The sequence below is a fragment of the Orycteropus afer genome, unplaced genomic scaffold, assembly GCF_000298275.1.
Source record: "Orycteropus afer afer isolate SDZICR_OR568_19922 unplaced genomic scaffold, OryAfe1.0 scaffold00031, whole genome shotgun sequence".
NCBI classification, from domain to species: domain Eukaryota; kingdom Metazoa; phylum Chordata; class Mammalia; order Tubulidentata; family Orycteropodidae; genus Orycteropus; species Orycteropus afer.
The window spans coordinates 3,703,302-3,724,679 of record NW_006921618.1 but is presented as its reverse complement, the minus strand read 5'-3'; the positions used below and the strand labels follow the sequence as shown (position 1 = coordinate 3,724,679).

Below are 21,378 nucleotides of genomic sequence, written 5' to 3'. Positions count from 1 at the left end.
CTCAGCATAATGTCCTCCAAGTTCATCCACGTTATGCGGTTCTTTGCAGATTCTACATTACTGTTTAGTGTTGTATAGTATTCCATTGTGTGTATGTACCATAGTTTGGTTATCCATTCCTCAGTTGATGGACACCTAGGTTGTTTCTATCTTTTGGCTACTGTAAATAGTGCTGCGATAAACATGAATGGGTGTGCATATATCTGTTCTTGTCATGGCTCTCACTTCTTTAGGGTATATACCTAGTAATGGGATGGCTGGGTCAAATGATATATACCTGGACTTTCTTACAGGGCATACAAATACAAATGTAGAAACATTGTCTGCTAACCCTGTGCATTATGCCAGGTGTACTTTTTTTTTTTTTTTTGCAGAAGACGGCATACGAGATGTCGAGCAGTGACTGGAGTTCAGACGTGTACTTTTTTTTTTTTTTTTTTTTTTAATTTCCTTCCATAGATAAACTTTTCCTTGGCCAGGTGTACTTTTGAGTGTCACTTATTTTGAGATAAATATGTCCTTGGGTTTAGAAGACTTATTATTTCCCCACGATTGAGGATATTTTCTCTTGTTCTCTTTGGTTCTTACTACACTCCATAGAAATCTTGCTTTTGGTCAGATCTTTTTATTAACAAACATTTTTCTTACATCTTAAGACAGGTTATGATGGTGGTAACCTTGTGTGTTTGTGTAAATGGTTTTGTGTGGTGATGATTTTGGCCCTTTGTTTTCTCCTTGCACTTTTTCCTTAGGAGACAGCAGTATGTGGGGAAGCTCAAGTTTGCCTCCTTGGAATTTTCTCCTGGATCCAAGAAGCTGGTTGTGGCCACAGAAAAGAATGTGATTGCTGCATTAAATTCTCGCACTGGGGAGATCTGTGAGTGAACTGGGTTAACTGCTTGGCTCAGGGATGGAAAGCCTGAGCATACTGGATCCAGAATGAACTGTGACTTATGAGTTAGGGACAAGTTGGCCAAAAGTCGCAGTCTTACAGAATCCTGATACATTTTAATAATGCTATTAAGAACATTAGTCAGTTTGGGCAGGTGCATAGTGACACATAATATTAATACTACTAATGTTGATATAATTAATATGGTGATAATAACAACAACAACCAATTAGTGCATTAACACTGATAATGTTATTAGTAATAGGATAGTGGCCTAAATCTTGAGTGTCCTCCAATAAGCTCCTGATGCTAGTGGAGATGGGAAGTACAGAAACACTAGTGACCCTTCTCAGAACCCCTTCTCCTCCCATATTACTTACTGAATGGGAATAGGTCACTGACAGTTAGCTGTACTCCTTCCCTCACTTGGAAAAATTTGGACAAATGTGCTGTGCAAATGAAGACCTGTTCAGTTCTCTCCTGCATGTCTGTGATCCCTCTCTGGTTCATAGTAATGTGTGACTTCCATGTCTCTCCAGTGTGGCGCCATGTTGACAAGGGCACACCAGAAGGGGCTGTGGATGCCATGCTGCTCCATGGACAGGGTAAGCACAGTCCTGCTTGATCTCCTCCATAGTGTTAGCTCCATCTCTTCATTTTGTGAGTTTTTCCTCTGTATAAGATGTAATAGAGAATAGAAAAGGGATACTCCCAACATTAAGGAGTAGGTACCTGCTTATTAATGTCTGTTTGCATCCATAGACCTGCAGAGTCCACAGAGCAACATTTTGAAAGATGACTTCACCACTGTCTTTCCTTTTCCAGATGCAGTCACAGTGTCCAATGGAGGCCGAATCATGCGTTCCTGGGAGACTAACATTGGGGGCCTGAACTGGGAGATAACCTTGGACAGTGGCAGGTAGGGGAAGAAACTGTATTTCATCTTGGCTAGGTTAAAGGCTTTGCTGAAACACAGGACTGCATGAACAGCAGCTTGGCTTTTTTCCCAGGGACCACTGAAGAGCCAAAGAGTATTAAACACCAGTTTATTATGTGCTTGAGGTTATGGAACACATGCGTTTACTTAGCTAGCGTTTATTGAGCACCTTTTAGGTGCAGAGTTCTGTGCTAGTTTTACCCTTTGAAAGTATTTCCTAATCTTACCACGATTCATGAGCTGTGCAGTATTCTAGACATAAGAACATAACATCAAGCTTTTGGTGTTTTAATTTTGTGTTTGAAGAATAGCTTGTTGTATTGTTACATCTTTGCTGTTTAAATTACAGGGTTATTTGCATTAGCTTATATATATTTTGATAGTAATTCATTTGGTAACATTTGGGGAACCCTTGGGTAATGGGAATACACTGTGAATGTGAGACAGTTTCTGACTCAATAATTATGGTACTGCTAGATGGTGCCATAATAGAGGTTGGCCTGGTTGCTGGGAAGTCCTGGGGGAAGGAGATAACAACCCTTAAGAAACTTAGGGGGTTTCAGGGAAGCAGCATGGTAGAGTGGGTGAAAGTAATCAGCCAATGAGAACTGAGCCTTGATTTGGATCCAGGTGTGTTTGACTCTGAAGGTTACATTCTTTACCACCAAGCAACAGTGATCGTGTTCTGGATTATGTCCTCTAGAATGAGGCTTTGCAGGTGCTGGCAGCACTCACCCTGTACCTGTGCTTAGTTTCCAGGCACTTGGGCTGGTAGGTGTGCAAGAGTCAGTGAAGTACATTGCAGTCCTGAAGAAGACCACACTTACCCTCCATCACCTCTCCAGTGGGCACCTAAAGTGGGTGGAGCATCTCCCAGAAAGGTAAGGCTGCCTTCCCACAAGGTGATGGTTGATTCACCTGTTCTCTGCAAGCTCCTTTTTTTTTGAGGTTCCTGAAGCATTGCTTTGACCCAAGCAGTGGGTCATGAGGTTAGGCCTAGATTCCAAGGACATGACTACAACTGGAATTTTCTTTGCAATGAGGAGAAAAACTCTCAAACTTGGGCCCTGTTAGTGCCAGTTAAGCAAGGGGAAGTGACTCACTCACTCATGGTTATAGTACTTTGGACTTTTTAACTTCTAGCTGAAGTCAGACTGAGCCTTCCAGGCAATTCAGGAAGAGCTCAGGGTAAGGGCTAAGTGACATATGAGATGGTTTCCAGATGTCCTGGTGGTAGAAAGCTTTGAGGCTGGGGAGGAGTAGAAGGGAGGGAGGAAAGGATCTGCTTAGACAGATAACCTGTGGTCATTTTCAAAGTTTAGGGCAGGAATCAAAAAGTCAAAATCTTGTGGGGCCAACTGGGATACATCCATGCACAAAGTGGGCCACTGGGGACTATTGGGAGCTGCTGTGTGCCTGGCCTACCTCCAGGGGGCAGTGTTACTTAGCTGATTGTTGTCTGATCGGAATGTAGGTTAAGTCCAGTATTGCCATATTTTCTAATTTGTAAAGAAAAGCTAGAAATATGATTTTCACATGTAATCTCAGTTTTAAAGGTTGACAACTAATTCAGATTTTTTTAAAAAAAAAATTTTGTAAGTCATATTTGAGGGTTGCTAGTTTGTAATATTTGGCTAAGTCCTTGGCAGCCTAGTTTTGGAAGACCCTTGAGGATGGTTCTGTCCTATAGCTAAAGCTGTTGCTTCCTGTTTTTCATTCTTCTCTTAGTGACAGCATCCATTACCAGATGGTGTATTCCTATGGCTCTGGGGTGGTGTGGGCCCTGGGAGTTGTTCCCTTCAGCCATGTGAACATTGTCAAGTTTAATGTGGAAGATGGAGAGATTGTTCAGCAGGTATGGTAGGGTGTCTGGTTCAAGGCCCTGTGAACTGGGGAGGGGAGTTGGTAGAGCCTTTCTTTGTACTGGGGATCTAGGAACTTGACTGTGTGGATGCAAAAACTTGACTGTGTAGATGCAAAAGCTCTTCATGGTTCCTGATTCTGGTCACTTATAGCCTACCTTCTCTTTTTCATCAAATATTTATTAAGCACTCGAAAATTGCATAGGTCTAATCCATGCCTAGGAGCTCTGGTAGCATAGTGCCTAACGCATTTGCCTGCTGACCAGAAGGCTGGTGGTTCAAACCCACCAGCCACTCCTCAGAAGGAAGGTTGGGCAATCTACTTCTGTAGCGATACTGCCTCGTAAACCCAAGGAGGGGTTGCTGTGAGTTGGGGCCGACTCAATGGCATATAACAACAACAGCAATCCATGCCTAAGGAGCTCTGGTGGTACAGTGCTGAAAGCATTTGACAGCTAGCCAGAAGGCTGATAGTTCAAACTCACCAGATGCTTTGAGGAAGGAAGATGAGGCAATCTGCTGTCTTAAAGATTTACAGCCTTAGAAACCCAGTGGGGGTCTGAGTCAGAATCTACTTGATTGCAGTGGGCATTTGTTTGTTTATCTTTTTGAATCCACACCTGTAATATAAGAAAATGTTTAAAAATAATGATAGGAGACCACATATGACAAATATAGCAGAAAAATGTTTACCTGCAGTATCAGGTATTAAAAATTGCTGGTGTATTCGTCCATTGGCCAGAAAGAAAATAATGAATGACTTCAGCTTTAGAGGCCCTTGGGAGGCTGGGAGGACAGGAAGGAGCTTAGGACCCCAGTGGGGTTCTGGCAGTGATATTGCTGATGAGCTGACAAGGAAATGTAAAAATTTTTCACAAGCCACCTGTTTTGACCTCTTGTCTTGTAGGTCAGGGTTTCGACACCGTGGCTCCGAAGTCTTACTGGTGCCTGTGGTGTGGTGGATGAGGCTGCCCTGGTGTGCCCTGATCCGAGTTCACGTTCCCTCCAAACTTTGGCCCTGGAGACGGAATGGGAACTGAGACAGATCCCGCTGCAGGTGAGAGGCTCAAGCTGTTTCCTGGCCTGAGGCATTGCCAAAGATTTAGAAAGGTTGGCCTGATTCCCTGGAAGGTCTTTTTCCCAGTGTCCCTGCTTCCTTCCTGAGCTTTGGCAGCCATCAGAAGACTTTCAGGCCTTTGTGTGAATTGGTGTGAGGAGAAAAGGGCCACTGTCCCTTTGGGGAACCTTTATGTGAGCTTCTGGAGCCTAATGCCATGGCCTGCTTACTTGTCACTAGTGAAATGGGGCAGACGCTGCTGCCTGGGATGGATCAGTGACTTGTCAGCTTTTAGCCCTAATCCTTCTTGTCTCTCAGTCTCTCGATTTAGAATTTGGAAGTGGATTCCAGCCCCGCATCCTGGCCACACAGCCCAACCCAGTGGATCCTTCTCGGGCCCAGTTCTTCCTGCAGTTATCCCCAAACCACTATGCTCTGCTGCACTACCATCATGGGGTCCTGAGTCTGCTCAAAAACTTCTCTCAGGTAACTGTGGGCAGCGTGGTGTCAGGAGGAGTTAGCTGAGACATGGATGTCAGAAGCACTGAGTTTTAAATCTATAGACATTTGCTCTTAGAGATGAAAATTAATGACATCTTTCCATAAGTGGTTTTAAAGGAGGTAACCTTATGAATAAAAGTGGGATACTTGTACTCTTTTTTTTTTTAAATACATTTTATTGAAATAAAATATATGTACAGTGGAATACACAAAACTAAAGGGATACTTTTACCCATAAGTGATAGTTGTAAAGGATCTTTTAAAGTTTTCACTTTCTTCTGAGTCCATAGGAAAATGAGGACATAAATTAGAGCTTCCTATCACTCCTAATTGCATCATGGGATTTAGGATTGACCTGTGCCTGTGTTGGAGATAGGGGATACTTCTGTTTTTAGCTGTTGATACAGCTGAACCTGTCTCTGCTCTGAGATCCCCTTGTAGTTATGTTCCAAAGCCTGGAGCACTTTGAATTTCAAGTGGCAGTCTGTGCACCTGTACTGGAGAAGTGACCCTTGTAAAGCTCCTAGCCAATATAGGCCCCACTTAGCAACTGACACCTTGCCTTTTCCTTAGACTGCCTTGGTGAGCTTTGCCACCACTGGGGAGAAGACGGTGGCTGCAGTTATGACCTGTCTGAATGAGGTGGTGAGTATTGAGAATAACAATCAGTGCTGGGGGTTTTCCATTTTGTCTCTGCCAGGCTTTAGTGAGTTTCTGCTAGGAACCCTCAGAATGAGAAAGGTGGGCACATTGGCCTGGTCACTTTGAACCTGGGGGACAGGAGGCTGTAGAGAAAGAAGTTTTCACCTGGGCTGCAGAGCTTTCAGCACCCACCCTTGTCCCAGGAGTGAGATCCTGATATGAAGACCTCACTCCCACTGGGCCTAGTGTGAGTTTATGAGTAGGGATGAGAATGACCATTAACTTCTTCCAAGTGCTAAGAAGGCTTCATTTTGGTGACTAGGAAATGACCCTTGGACTGAATTTTCTCCTGGCCTCCTCTTTTCCCTAGCAGAAACCTAGCAATCTTGAAGAAGGGTCCATGGGGAGCATTTCAGAGAAGTCAAGGCCAAAGGTAGGGTGTGGCATTGGGCCCTTGGGTCAAACATGAAGACATAGGAGGCCACCCAGGGTAGGTGGGGCCACAGCTTAGGCTATGAGCAGGTCTAGAGTTCCCAGCCTCAAATGGTGTTTCTAAGTGCCATAAATTAAACAATATCCCTCTTGATCCTTGTTAATTATGGGAAAGTTAGAAGGTAGACATTCTAGAATCTATTACTAAGCACTCTTTCTTCTTGGCCTCAGTTTCCCCATTTCTTTGTGTGCTTAGCTGGTAGAGTTGAGTGGCAGTTTGTACAGGTGCACTGAGGCAGAAGTGTGTGACCCTGGTGGAGGCACAGCGTTAATTATTTTCACCACCTAGGGACTCCTAAAACAAGCATAGTCCTTGTGATTTTATTTACTCAAGTACCCTCTTTCTGCCTCAGGTTTTAGCTTGCCTTTTTTCTTTCCCTTGGGCCTGGCTGCTTCTCTAGTCTAATCCTTGGACTGTTTTGGGGCATCCCTCTAGTTACCATCTGCTCTCTATACCCCTAGGACTCCTTGGCCTGCTTCAACCAGACCTACACCATTAACCTCTATTTAGTGGAGACAGGTCGGCGGCTACTCGATACCACAATCACGTTTAGCCTGGAACAGAATGGCACTCGACCTGAGCGGGTGAGCAGAGCCTTTGTTTTCACTCTGTCCTGTGGGTGCCTCATCGTGGGCTTCCTCTCTTCAAGCCAGGTCATGTGTCCTGGATTAGGGCTCTGTGGACATACATTCTAGTTCCCCTGAGCTATTGACTTTGTTATAAATCCCTCCATGTAACAGTGAAAGCAGGTATTATGTCAGGTTGTCACTGTACAGCAGGCACTCTGTTGACATGCATTAATTGTTGTAACCCTCTTGACAGTCTTGTGGAGTGGTAGTACTGACCTTGTATTTCAATAAGGAAACCTTTAAAATTCAGTACCTGTCCATAGTCACAAAGCTAGAAGAGATACTGTTGGTTTCATACTCAGGTTTGTCTATTTTCACAGCCTGTGCCCTTAATCTCTACCCAGTGTTACCTTTAGGTACATTGAATTATGTTCCTGAGCCTCTCTGAGATCTGGCTTCTTCATCTCTAAAATGGAAAGACCAATCTTGAACCCCTTGCTCACTTTGTGGGAGGTGATCAGAGGTGGATGAATGAGCTGTGCCCATGAAGTACTTGAGTTCCTCCATAGGGAGGTGTGAGCTGGGGCCCAGCACCATTGTTATGTTTGCTTCAAAGAATACGTGTTATCTCATTGGAGGCAACAGCTGTATCATTTAGACATCAACTAATACCATGACCAGGAACTCTGGTAGCATAGTGCCTAAGGCAATTTGACTGCTAACCAGAAGGCTGGTGGTTCACACCCACCAGCCATTCCTTGGAAGGAAGATGGGGCAATCTACTTCCGTAGTGATACTGCCTCGGAAACTCAAGGAGGGGTCACTATGAGTCAGGTCCGACTCAACAGCACATAACAACAATAATACCATGACCTGGACCTCTAACAATGCCTGATGCTTTGAGTCTTGAGAGATCTGGCACTGTAAAGAGGTATTTGGGTTTTCATCGACTATAGTTGTCTTGACTATTTTGCTTGTAGCTGTACATCCAGGTGTTCCTGAAGAAGGATGACTCAGTGGGCTACCGAGCCTTGGTGCAGACGGAGGATCACCTGCTACTTTTCCTGCAGCAGCTGGGTGAGTGACCTCATTAAACATATTTTTTGAGGCCTCTATATGAGTTCAAATTGGACTATTTTTTGGGGGGCTGTGGACTGGCTCTTGAGAAAGGTTTGAGTGGAGGTCACTCTTGAGTATTTTTTCCAGAGCCATATGTCGTCTTTTGAATATTCCTCAGCATTCTCTGGTGGGATATAGAGCTTTCCTCACTTGACCTATTGAGTCCAGCCCCTTGCTATGCTGTTTCTTTTTTACAGAAGTGTTGCGGTGACCCCTAAGCCACCTAGAAGAATCCCTTTGGTCGGGCAGCAGGCTTAGCTTTTTACATATGGTTTTCTGTAGCAGGGAAGGTAGTGTTGTGGAGCCGTGAAGAGTCACTGGCAGAAGTGGTGTGCCTTGAGATGGTGGATCTCCCTCTGACGGGGGCACAGGCTGAGCTGGAAGGAGAATTTGGCAAGAAGGCAGGTAGGAACCTCAGGGGTTGGGGCAGCAGAGTTGGTGGAGGGGGATGTTCTGTGAGTGGGTTTGTAGTTGGACCACAGAGACACTTTCTCACAGCATCCCTGGCTTCTTGGGCTTGGGCAAATTGCCAGTCTGTTCTGAAGTAGCTCTGGGACCACTTTCTAGTATATCTGTGGCGTTATGGCTTATGCAACTATTCTTTTCTCTGAAAGCAGTTGACTGTGAATCCCTCTAGGGAAAGATTCTGAGGAAAAAGAATCTTAAGAACTTAGTGTAGTAACAGCTATTATTGCCTGAGTACCTAAAATTTGTTGAGCACTGTTTTAGGCACTTTATACCCATTGTCCCCAAAGCAACAACCACAGCCTTCTAGAAGATCATATCTGGGTTGATCTGGGTATTGTGGCAGTCGCCCAGGGCCTTCCAAAGCCAGCCACAGTTCCACCCCTCAGGGACTGGAATCACTTTACTCTGATTCAGTCCTGCCTCCCACTGTCTCCCTTCTGCCACCCAACACATACTTATTGTCCAGCCACCCAACACATACTTATTGAAGGCCTACTCTTAGGCACTGTAGACTTTCTTGAGACAAGGATTAATTTGATTTTACTGTTTGTTTATGCTGCTTGGATCCAGCAATTCAAGGTAAAACCTGCGACTTGCCTCCTTGGTGCTCATTGCTTGCCTGCATGGCTAACCTTTGGTTAATTATGTATTTTTCCCAATTTACATCAATGAGGTACATACTATGTGTGTCAACTGCTATGCTTGCAACTTGTCCTGTTTGCTGTCACTTCTTTTCCTTGAGTGGAGATGGATGGTAAATAAGATAAGCAAAGGCACTTCTCCTTTTTACTGTGTATTTGTTGTGTACCAGACACTGTCCTAAATTCTGTATGTATATCATGTGACCTAATCTTTGCACCAGCCCTCCAGGGTACATGTCAGTTTATAGTTGAAGAAATGGAGGCAAAAAGCCTGAAAGAAATTTTCCCAGGGTTGTATACTAGTAAGTGGTGTGGCTGGGCTTTTAATCCAGGTCTGCCATGCTCCAGAGAGCATGCTCTTTACTCTGCTGTCTTGCATTAGTGACCACACCTGTCCTATGGAGATCTGTAGGGTGTTGGCCTTATTGATGGAGAATCAGGGATAGAGTGAGTAATAATCTCAGGAATTAGATTCAGATAGGTTTGTTGGGTACAGGTTAAACAGTAGATAAAGTAGAAGTGAAGCAGTGGGGAGTGGAAGTAACTATTCATGATACATATACATCCACAACTCTGCACACCTCGCCCCTACCTCCTTTGGTTTTGTTACGGCAACTAGAGGCTTTCCTATAGCCCTTCTGGGTACAGGGTGTGGTAGAGACATTCACGGCATGGCTGCATCCCGCATGGCTGACTCCCAACCTCTTAGTTTCTTCTTCTAAGATTCTAGGCAAGTGAAATAGATAAGAGCCAGGTAAGTTAAGTTTTGGAAGCTTCTGCATGGCTGGACCTGAGTTTGAGACCATTGGCATTAGACCCAGGCCTGCCCATTGGGCTTATAGTCTGGGGTGTGAATAACCTGAATGCTCCACAGGAGAGAGAACCATCCCTCATTAGGAAAAACAAGTACCTCGTTGCTGAAAACATATAGTCTGATGAGGAGTGGGCCTCAGCTACCTTACCTTTACCTTAATACCAGACGGCTTGCTGGGGATGTTCCTGAAACGCCTCTCGTCTCAGCTCATCCTGCTGCAGGCCTGGACTGCTCACCTCTGGAAAATGTTTTACGATGCTCGGAAGCCCCGGAGTCAGATTAAAAATGAGATCAACATTGACACCTTGGCCAGAGATGAATTCAACCTGCAGAAGATGATGGTAGTGGCAACAGCCTCAGGCAAGGTGAGAAGGATTTAAGCCCCAAGTACCAAACCTTTTGAAGTTCAGAGAGTGGAAAACAAGGTTTTTGGTGGGGGATAGCACTGGTTCTAATTTTCAAGGATAGAATCAGTTTTTTTGGTTTGTCTTTCTAGTCGTGAACCAAGTATTTGTTTATCTTACAGATTTTTGGCATTGAGAGCAGCTCTGGCACCATCCTGTGGAAACAATATCTACCCAATGTCAAGCCAGACTCCTCCTTTAAACTGATGGTGCAGAGAACTACCGCTCACTTCCCCCACCCTCCCCAGTGCACCCTTCTGGTAAAGGACAAGGTGAGGCCCTTGATCCACCTCTGATTTGAGCCAGGGTAGGTTTGGCTTTTTTGATGCTTTGTAACTTAAATCTCTTGCAGGCACTGGAAATTTTGAGAGTTAGGGGCATTAAGGGGTTAGAGCTCTCTTTTCTCCCATTTGTTGCCTGAGTAGAAGAACCATCCAACAATGATTTGGCATTGACTAGGAGGGAAGTCAGTGTGACTTATTCAGATGTATGGCAAGCCAGCTGTTTTCCTTGCCAAGTGCAAGCAGTCGTCAGTGGCTGTTTTCTGTTCTGTGTTCGAGGGAGAGAAGAATGCAGAGTTTTTATGTCTCTGCCTCCCAGTGTAAGAGTGGAATTGTGTGGATTCGATCTAGGGAATAGGGCTTTTAGACCCTTTTGGAAGGGCTGTCCTGAAGTCACAGAATTGGTAACTGATCTTTATTTGTTCTTTAGCATGTCCAGTTAGTTCTTGGTTAAGTTTGCGACCAGAGGCAGTTTGACGTTACAGGAGACCATTCACCTTCAGCAAAGAATTTATTTTCCACATAGAGGGCAAAGATGAGGGAATCCCTCACAGTTGAGCTGAAAGCCCAGCTTGCTGGGTTTTCCGTGGGGATTTGCATCCTTTGTGTGCTGGTGGAGTCTTGACAGTTCGACTGCCTATTTCAGGAGACAGGAATGAGTGCTCTCTATGTCTTCAATCCCATTTTTGGGAAATGGAGTCAGGTGGCTCCTCCAGTGCTGAAGCGTCCCATCTTGCAGTCCCTGCTTCTGCCCATCATGGACCAAGACTATGCCAAGGTGTTGCTGTTGATAGATGATGAGTACAAGGTACTGTATCTTCAGAGTGGATGGACCACATCCCAGTGGACTTGGATATGGGGTAGAGGTGGTCAGACAGCAGTTAGTGGACCAGCGATGGAGTGCTGTATATAGTCAATGCACATTTGGGCTTTAAGAGCATCCCTAAGTGACATGATTGTGACTTCTGTAATTGTAAAAGCCCAAGTTCTTGACAGAACTAACTTTAAACTAAGTTGAGTTCAGTAGATATTTTATTACTTTAAGACTTTCTGTTTTATTCCCAAGGTTCTCTTCTGATAGGGAAACACTAATGAGTCTTGGGAAACTGGGCTTAGAGATTCCTAATCCTTCCCATTAACTTTTCTTGGACTGCATGGGTTTTTCCAGGTCACAGCTTTCCCAGCCACTCGGAATGTCTTGCGACAACTACATGAACTTGCCTCTTCAATCTTCTTCTATTTAGTGGATGCAGAGCAGGGACAGCTAAGTGGATATCGACTTCGAAAGGTATAGAAGGGGTCCTGCACTGTTCCCATAGGACCTTTTTTTGGTGGGTGGATATTTTCTGATTGTTTGGTTAAGAAGTGAGTTAAGCTACTCGTATTATAAACTTAGATTGCCATAATCCTAATGTCTGATTTGAAACCAGTCATTTGTTCATATTTAATGAGCAGCTACTACATGGCAAGCATGGTACTAGATGCTGTGGGTATGGCAGTGCACGATGGAGCAGTCTCTGCCTTCATGGAGTTTCCATTTCACATTCCTATATCCATTCTTCCTATAGTAGAGGGAAGGGACATTTTTGTCCATTCTCAGGGGTGGGAGGTGTTGAATAATCAGTTGTCCTTTATATATAAAGATGATGGTATTGATATACTCTTGATATAGAATATGTGCTTTGAATTTTATTTCTAGAAATTGGGATAGATTTGCTCTGATCATAACATACTGGACTCAATTCTTGCAAATAGTGATATACACTGGCTCTGAAGACTTCATTAGTTCACGAGGGGCTGGCTTTGACCTTGTAATAGGGCTGTGTGGAGTAATCTGTGGTGTGTACACACCAGATGGCTCTTCTGTCCTGTAAGACCCTGGGCATTATAGCACAGAGATTGAATTTGGGGCCACACTGTGGGAGTCTGAAGCCAGTTTTAGCTGTTATTTTGAAAATACATTGGCCTTTCCTGATGTGTAACAATTAACATTTAGCATAAACAGCAAAGAAATGGCCTGTCTGAAAACACATTCTTTACCCTCATGAGAGAAAAAAACTGTCCTTCCAAATTGATAAAAAGAGGGTCTCGAAAGATAGTTCTTTCTGGTTAGAGGGGAGCCAACTAGAGTATGGTTGTCAGGGATGAGTGGAGCCCTGAGGGTATCATCTGAGTTAACAGGGGCCCAGGGAAGACAGAGGAGGTCAAACTGTAGTTGGGAAATAAGCAAAGCTATTCTTACAATCTTTTTGACCTCTGGGGAATTTTACTGTGGTCCGCCCCCCCACCCCACTTGTTGACTTTAGTCTTTGAGGATGTACATGAGTTCTGAAGTTTTCTAATGGAGGCTTATTTGTTATTAGTAAAAAGAATATATGTATTTAAAAAAAAAATTAAGAAGCAGTTCATGGATATGTTCAAATTGTAAAAGATAAGTTGATACAGAAGTATACAAGCAAAATGTGAAAGGGCTCAGTCAGTCAGTTCCCAGTGGCCCTTCCCCAGCGGAATGCCTTTCAGTAGTTTGCTGTGCATCTTCTCACCACCTTCTGTGTATATTTACAGTACAGAGAGCATGAATAGCTACATAGACCACACAGATAGGTTTCATACATGTATATTTTTTCTTATTATTCAAATGGAATTGAATTATTATGAAATTTGCTTTTTTCATTTAATGTGTTTTCTGCCTTATTATTTTGTTAATAAACCTATTTTTATTCAAATCTGTGTTCAGACAACTGTAGAAATCACAAGGAAATAATAGCAAACTTTCATAAAGGTACCAAAAGGAAAAAAAAAACCCAAACCCACTGCCATCAAGTCAATTCTAAGTCACAGGACAAAGTTGAACTGCCAATAGGGTTTCCAAGGCTGTAATATTTTTGGAAGCAGACTGCCACATCTTTCGTCCACAGAGTGGCTGGTGGGTTCAGGCTGCTGACTTTTAGTTAGCAGCTGAGCATGTAACCACTGTGCTACCAGAGCGCCCGCAGAAGTACACACCCATGTAAATGGCAATGAGATCAAGAAGCAGAACAGTGCCACCACTCTAGAGCTCCCTATACCCATTTCTAGTCACTACCTCACCCCCAAAGGTACCTCGTTATTTTTTAGTGGTTTCATATAATTCCACAGTATGGGTGTTATAATAATTTAGCCAGCCATAAATATTTGTTTCCTGTGCCAGGAAACCTTCAAGGTCTTTGCCAACTAGATAATTCATTGTGGGCTCCAGTATACAGGGAACTTAAGTTTTAGTAATAAATGTTAATTTTTCCTTGAACATTTCTTACTCGGATAATAGAATACTATCAATTATTTCTTTTCTTACTGGCTTTATTATCTTTCTTAATCAAATTGAGTGAAAATCGATCTCTGCTTCTTAAGCACAAAGGTCCTAAAATAATGAACTTGGCTAGCTCTAGCTGTGATTCAGGGCTAAGCATACCCTCCTCATGACAAGGGCTGGCTCTTTTGTCCCTGCTCTAGGATCTCACCACTGAACTGAGTTGGGAGCTGACCATCCCCCCAGAAGTACAGCGAATTGTCACAGTGAAGGGGAAGCGCAGCAGTGAGCACGTTCATTCCCAAGGCCGTGTGATGGGGGACCGTAGTGTGCTCTACAAGGTACGGCACAGCAGTCACATAGAGGTAGGGCTTTAGAATCAGAGAAACAAGGGTTTGAATTCTGATTCTAGGATTTGGTAGATGTATGACCTCGGGCATTTAATCTCTGAGCCTTAATTTATTGTCTGCAAAATAGACATAATAATATACCCTCTCCTCCTCCTACCTCCTGCCTTCTGGGGCTTCCATTATAGTTGAAAGAGGCAAATGATAAAATAAATATGTAAAGTGTATAGTGTTTTAGAAAGTAACCAGTTGCAGGGAGAAAAATAAAGCTGGGAAGAGGGGTAGGGAGTACTGTAATGTGAAGAGGATGCAATTTAGAGTAAGAGTGGTTAATGAGGGTCTCACTGAGAAAGTGACATTTAAGTGAAGACTTGATGGAGAGAGGAAGTATGTCATATGGATACTGGGGAAAGAATCTTCTAGACAGAAAAGCCAGAGCACACAGTACAATGCATCAGTTCTTCTGCAGTCTTCCTTATTCATTGTGCAGCTTTCGTACACATATGAGGCAACTGAAAATACCATGGCTTGGGTCAAGTGTACCTTAGTCTTCAAAGTGTTATCTTTGCTTTTTAAAGGGGTCTTTTGCAGCAGATTTGCCCAATGCAGTATGTTGCCTAATTTCTTGACTGATGCTTCCATGGTATGTTCAAGGAATAGCAGGGAGGATAGTGTGATTGGAACAGAGTATGAGTGAGGAAGAAAACTAAGACAGTTGAAGTTAGGTGGATTGGACCAGATCACAGGCTACCGCTGTGGCTTTGAATGACACTAAGAGCCATTAGGAGGTTTTGAGTAGAAGTGTGACATAAATGACAAGTCTACCAGGCTTTCTCAGCCTGCCACATGGAGACTAGATTGTAGAGGGGCAAGGAGGAAAGTGGGAAGACCATCTAGACCACTGTACTATTACAATTTAGACAGTGGTGGCTAAAATTAGGTTGGAAGCAGTGGAGGTAGTGAGAAGGGATCAGATTCTGAGTAATTAGGCGGTAGAACCAACAGGGTTTGTTGACGTGTAGGCTATAGGGTATGTGTATGGAGAGAAAGGAGTCAAGGATCACTCAGGTTTTAGGTGTGAGACTTTGGAAGCATAAGATGAAGAGGACTAAGGGAGGAGGAGTTTTAAGTGGGTATAGATGAGGAGTTCAGTTTTGGGCATGTTAAGTTTGAGATGAGACATCTAAGAAGACATGATAAGTTGGCAGTTTGGTAGTCAAGTCTGGAGTTCAGGTCTGGCTTGGATACATATATTTGGGCATTGCCAGCACCCACAGATGGTGTTAAAGCCTCGAGATTGGTTAAGATCTTCACGAGAGTGACTGTACATAGATGGAAATGTCCAAGGCTTGAGCTCTGCCCAATGCATTCCACTGTTAAAAGATTGAGAGGACGAGGAGTCAGCAAAAGAGAGGAGTGGTTGGAAAGGCAGAAGGAAAACTAGGGAAATGGAGAATTATGGAAGCCAAATGTTTGGAGAAGGTGTTTCCAGGAGAGAGTGGTCACCGCTAGTAGGTCAAGTAAGATGAAGACAGAATCATCCATTGAATTTAATGATAGAAGACACTGGTGACATTGAGAACAGTTTTGGTAGAGAGAAGTAACATTGCTAGAGCAAGGTCCTTAGGTCAATGAGTGGGCTGACCTGGATTTTATCTTGAGTTACCATTTGCCATCTCTCTGACTTCAGCGAGTTGCTTAATTTCTCTGAGACTTTCCTCATCTGTGAAATGTAGATAATAGCTACTTTCCAAGGTAGTTAAAGGGATTAAATGAAATGATATACGGAAAGCACCTATCTTGGACACTAAACGAGTGTAGTGATTGTTGTTGTTAGGTGCTGTCAAGTCATCTCTCATAGTGACCCTGTATACAATGGAACAAAACACTGCCTGGTCCTGCATCATCCTCACAATCTTTGCTGTGCTTGAGCCCATCCTTGCAGCCCCTGTGTCAGTCCTTCTCTTTGAAGGTCTTCCCCTTTTTTTGCTGCCCTCTACTTTACCAGGCATGATATCCTTCTCCAGCTACTGGTTCCTTCTGACAGTGTGACCAAAGTATGTGACATGAAGTCTGGTCATTCTCACTTCTAAGGATCATTCGGCTATAGTTTTTCCAAGATAGATTTGTTTGTTCTTTTGGCACTCAATGTTGTTTTCAGTATTCTTCGCTAACACACAATTACAATGCATCAATTTGTCTGCAGTCTTCCTTATTCATTGTCCAGCTTTCATATACATATGAGGCAACTGAAAATACCATGGCTTGGGTCAAGTGTACCGTAGTCTTCAAAGTGTTATCTTTTGTTTTTTAAAGAGATCTTTTGCAGCAGATTTGTCCAATGCAATATGTCGTCTAATTTCTTGACTGCTGCTTGCATGGTTATTGATTATGGATCCAAGTAAAATGAAATCCCTGACAACTTCAGTCTTTTCTCCATTTATTGTAATGTTGCTTATTAATCCATTTGTGAGGATTTTTGTTTTCTTTATGTTGAGGTGTAATCCATACTTAAGATGGCAGTCTTTGATCTTCATCAGTAAGTGTTTCCAGTGTTCTTCACTTTCAACAAGAAAGGTTGTGTGGTCTGCATATTACAGATTTTTTTTTTTTTCTTCAAGTATTTATTTAAAAAATTTTTATTGTGATTTGGGTGAGTTTACTAAGCAAATTCATTGTCCATGTAGAAGTTCTTACACATTTTGTCTCATGGCATTGACTATAATTCCCCACAGTGTAACAGCTCTCTTCCCACTTCCTCCCTGAAGTTACCTCTTCCCTGTGTCCTTCCTTCCTATGCATTCCCGCCCCCTGAGCTGTTACCCTGTGCAAACACTGCCCTTCTATTCTCCCATGATTGATCACTCCAAGGAGTGTATCTCCCTGATGTAAATGTTCACCCCATATGCCTATTATTTGGCTGGAAGCCACAAGAGTGAGTTCAGTTCCAGACCTGAAGAGCAACTAGGGGCCATAGCCTCAGGGATCTCACCAGGCGCTATTAGACCAGCAAACCTGGTCTTTTTCTTTTCTTTTTTTTATGATTTTTGTTCCACATTGTTCTCCCACTCTATTCAGGATCTCCTGCACCAATCCCCCTCCAAGTTGTTGACTGTGGTAGGTGGGCACCATCTAGTTCTGGTCTCATGGTCATATAGGCTGAGAATTACATGGTCTACCAGTCCCTTGTATTGTTTCCATGTGTCTTTCGTTTTCTTCTTTTTTCTTTGCTCTGGATGAGGAGAGACCCATCATTGCATGTAGATGGCCACTTAAGAGCTTTTAAGATCCCAGTCACAACTTACCAAAGTAGGATATAGAACAATGTTTTTGTGTAGCATGTTTTGCCAATTGAGCTTGATGTCCCCTGTATCACAGGTTAATGTGCTTTCCTTCAATCCCGATACTGTATTCTTCATATATAGTCTAGCTTCTCAGATTATTTGCTCAGCATACAGATTGAGTAAGTATGGTGAAAGGATACAACCCTGGTGGACACCTTTCCTGATTTTAAACCATGTAGTATCCCCATGTTCTGAACTCCAAATATGAAGCATAGTCAACCAGAAAACCAGATTCCTTGGCCAGGCTCAGAGCCCCAAATCCCCTCAGAGTGGAGTGTTGCTGAGGATATGCCATCATAGTTCTGAAGGAACCATTTTCCTTCTCCCTCCCCAGAGCCTGAACCCTAACCTGCTGGCTGTAGTGACAGAGAGCACAGATGTGCACCACGAACGTACCTTCATTGGCATCTTCCTCATCGATGGCATCACTGGACGCATCATCCACTCCTCTGTGCAGAAGAAAGCCAAGGGCCCTGTCCATATTGTGCATTCTGAGAACTGGGTGGTGGTAAGGAGTATTTGACAAACTGGTGTCACTATCAAGTAAGGTATCTAAAGAGTATATGACTGGTCTCCTTCCATCTTAACTCCTTTCCTTGCCTCTTATTCCAGAAATCTGTTTGCTGCTTTTTGCTTTCATATGATCCAAAATTCCTGGATGGCAGTATAGGGTCCTGGTAGGGGGTAACTCAGGAATCAGACTGCCTAGTTTGAATCCCAGCACTTCTGTTTCCTAACTATACAACCTTGAACTATAAAAGCTCTTTATGTTGCGTATCTGTGAAATAGGGATAGTAGCAGTCACTTCTAGTCTAGCTTAGAGCAAACAACACCTGGCACATAGTAAGGATTCATTTGTTAGTTTATTATGACTTCTGAGAGTCTTGAGAATTCTTTTATGATGAACTTTGGATAGTCTAGATAAAACTGCCTTGAAAGTTAGTAAACCTGGTAGTGAGGAAGAAAACCGGGGTGCTAAGTGGTTTCTTTCTCTCCTGGTTTTGTAGCTAATTTGAACGGTGCCTCCCAGTGTAATTTATCCTTTCCAGTTGAACCAGTAGCTAAGCCCCTGAGCTGCCTTTTCTCTCTGTAGTACCAGTACTGGAACACCAAGGCTCGGCGCAATGAGCTCACTGCACTGGAGCTCTATGAGGGAACCGAGCAGTACAACGCCACAGCCTTTAGCTCCCTGGACCGCCCTCAGCTTCCCCAGGTCCTTCAGCAGTCCTACATCTTCCCCTCTTCCATCAGCGCCATGGAAGCCACCATCACGGAGCGGGGCATCACTAGCCGACACCTGCTTAGTGAGTAATGTCTGGGGAGATTTTTTGGGGAGACCTGGTTGCTGTAGACAACTGAAGGACAGAGAGCAGGGGAGGTATTGCCAGCAGAGCTCAGTGAGACTACCAGTAAGGAAAGAGTGGAAGACTTTATTTCAGCAGGAAAAGTTCCCTGATCTGACTTTGCCACCAATAAAAGATGACCATCTCAGTCTTCATTTCAGATAAACAATATCCTTTCTCTATTCTGCCTTTCCGCTAGCTCAGAAAATTGATCCCTGATGTTATGTTTTTTATAAAGCTATAATAGATAGTCTGTGCTGATGGGCTGCAGAAATAGGCATGTATAAAAATGAATGACATGGTGGAGGTGTCTGACTTCCTCATCTAACTTCTCAAGGGGAAAGAGAGAGAATAATTATTAGCATCAACAGTCCAAGGTTAATTCCTATCAGGCAGAGGTCAGACATACCTCCTCTCTCCAACTGTTTTACCAATTCTGACAGCAGCTGTCCTTCCCATAGTACTTGTATTTCTCTGCTGGGTTTGATAATTGTTTGCAGTGACCACATCGAACTCACAGACAATACTCACAATTCTGGAGTTTATTAGGAAAGTAACAGGTTATGGGGAGCTCTGGTGGCGTAGTGCCTAAAGGATCTGACTGCTACCTAGAAGGCTGGCAGTTCAAACCCACCAGCCAATCCTTGGAAGGAAGACTGGGCAATCTATTTCTGTAGAGATACTGCCTTGGAAACCCAAGGAGGGGTCGCTATGAGTCAGAACCTGCTTGACAGTAGTGAGTTTGTTTTTCTGTAACAAGTTATGACCCAGGATACAGTTCTTCAGTCAGGACAGCTTCTTGTCTATGCCCACCAGCACGCATTTTCCCCTCTGCCTCTGCCCTGTTCGGGCAAGAGTTACAAAGCTCTTTAGCTCCTCCAGTAAATGTCTGGAGACACCCCACTCTGCCAGTAATCCTCATCCTGAAGGTGCCCAGCTCTCTAGCTCTGTGGGGCAGCAAGCCTAGCTCCTGACAAGTGCTTGGAGGCACCTCACTCTGCCTGAAGGCAACTCGGGCTTTCTTGCTCTGTGCACCAGGAAGCCTACCACACCATCTTCTGCCAGTCTTCTGGTGTGCTGCCACCGTTTCTCTGCTACTACTTCTTACTGTCTTATGCTGTCTCGTGTTAATAGTTCTCTGTCTCCTGGGTCTAGGAGGTTCCCAGTGCAGGGATTCTGGGTTCAAAGGATGTGTTCTGCTCCTGTCTTTTCCTCTTGGTGGCAGTAGATCCCCACTTTCTGCCTTTGGGATGGCTCATTTTAAGCCTAGTGGATGGCAAAACTGACCAATACCCTTTTAGGCTTCCATATACCTTACTTGGGAGCTCTGGTAGCATAGTGGCTAAGGCACTTGACTGCTCACCAGATGGCTGGCGGTTCAAACCCATCAGCCACTCCTCGGAAGGAAGGTTGGGCAATCCTACTTCCGTAGTGATACTGCCTCGGAAACCCAAGGAGGGGTCGCTATGAGTCAGGGCTGACTCGACGGCACATAACAACAACAACAACATACCTTACTTGCATGTTCTTCCCCCACAAGGGTGTCATGTACCTTATGTGTATTATTAACAACGCTGTGCAATCCTCTCGGTGGACCACAAGCACTTTATTTGCATAGTCTCACCCAGTCTTTGGTGGGAGTTATAAGCCTATGGCTAGAAAGGCCATATAAAAGCGATCTATCGCACTGCAGCATGGTTTAAAATCTCATGTAGCCTAAGTTCAAGACTTACCAATTTAACAGACTGTGCTGCCTATTTGATTGTTCCAAAGACATTTGGGATGCTGAACGTTGACAGGCACCTGGCCTTATTATTTCATTCCCATATGTGAGGCAGACAGTCCCCTTGGCAGTGTCCCTAAGTTTAACCATCACCACTGCTGAAGCTGTCTTATCTTGTACTGCATGGTCCTCCAGCTTTTCAGTGTCTTCACAATCGCAGTGGCACATACAGCCTGTTTGGTTAATGTGAAGGAAACTTGCTTGGCTCTGGCAGGTATCTGAGAGAAAAGAGGGATGAAGAGTGGCCTTCCATGTGCTTCTCTTTCATTATCTACTTCTTGATTCTAGAACTTTATTTTCTGATGTCCCAGGATGATGTGTGAAAAAATCAGTATCTGCAAAAGTGGAATGTTCACTTCAGATTCGTGTATTACTGGAGTATTGTTTTTGGCTATTTAAGGGTGCTGCCACCGAAAAACCAAACCCATTGTTGTTGCATTGATTCCTACTCATAGCGATCCTATAGGACAGAATGGAACCACCTTACAAGGTTACCAAAGCTGTAATCTTTATGGAAGCGGACTGCCTCATCTTTCTCCTGTGGAGTGGCTGGTAGGTTTAAACTGCCAGCTTTTAAGTTAGCAGCCAGGCA

General features: G+C 43.9%; 1 protein-coding gene across 1 annotated transcript in view; it reads left to right on the top strand.

Annotated features, from left to right (window-relative positions):
• The window catches only part of EMC1 (ER membrane protein complex subunit 1), a 38,753-nt gene that overhangs the window by 11,799 nt on the left and 5,576 nt on the right, over nt 1-21,378 (top strand). Inside the window, exons 2-21 of the mRNA XM_042780256.1 lie at nt 753-877; nt 1,432-1,497; nt 1,718-1,811; nt 2,582-2,710; nt 3,558-3,684; nt 4,599-4,748; nt 5,067-5,234; nt 5,823-5,894; nt 6,262-6,324; nt 6,846-6,968; nt 7,934-8,030; nt 8,355-8,477; nt 9,111-9,119; nt 10,161-10,360; nt 10,522-10,671; nt 11,327-11,488; nt 11,849-11,968; nt 14,173-14,310; nt 17,995-18,168; nt 18,754-18,964. Of these exons, the coding sequence (XP_042636190.1) occupies nt 753-877; nt 1,432-1,497; nt 1,718-1,811; nt 2,582-2,710; nt 3,558-3,684; nt 4,599-4,748; nt 5,067-5,234; nt 5,823-5,894; nt 6,262-6,324; nt 6,846-6,968; nt 7,934-8,030; nt 8,355-8,477; nt 9,111-9,119; nt 10,161-10,360; nt 10,522-10,671; nt 11,327-11,488; nt 11,849-11,968; nt 14,173-14,310; nt 17,995-18,168; nt 18,754-18,964 (2,501 nt within the window). The remainder of the gene's footprint in view (nt 1-752; nt 878-1,431; nt 1,498-1,717; nt 1,812-2,581; nt 2,711-3,557; nt 3,685-4,598; nt 4,749-5,066; nt 5,235-5,822; nt 5,895-6,261; nt 6,325-6,845; nt 6,969-7,933; nt 8,031-8,354; nt 8,478-9,110; nt 9,120-10,160; nt 10,361-10,521; nt 10,672-11,326; nt 11,489-11,848; nt 11,969-14,172; nt 14,311-17,994; nt 18,169-18,753; nt 18,965-21,378) is intronic.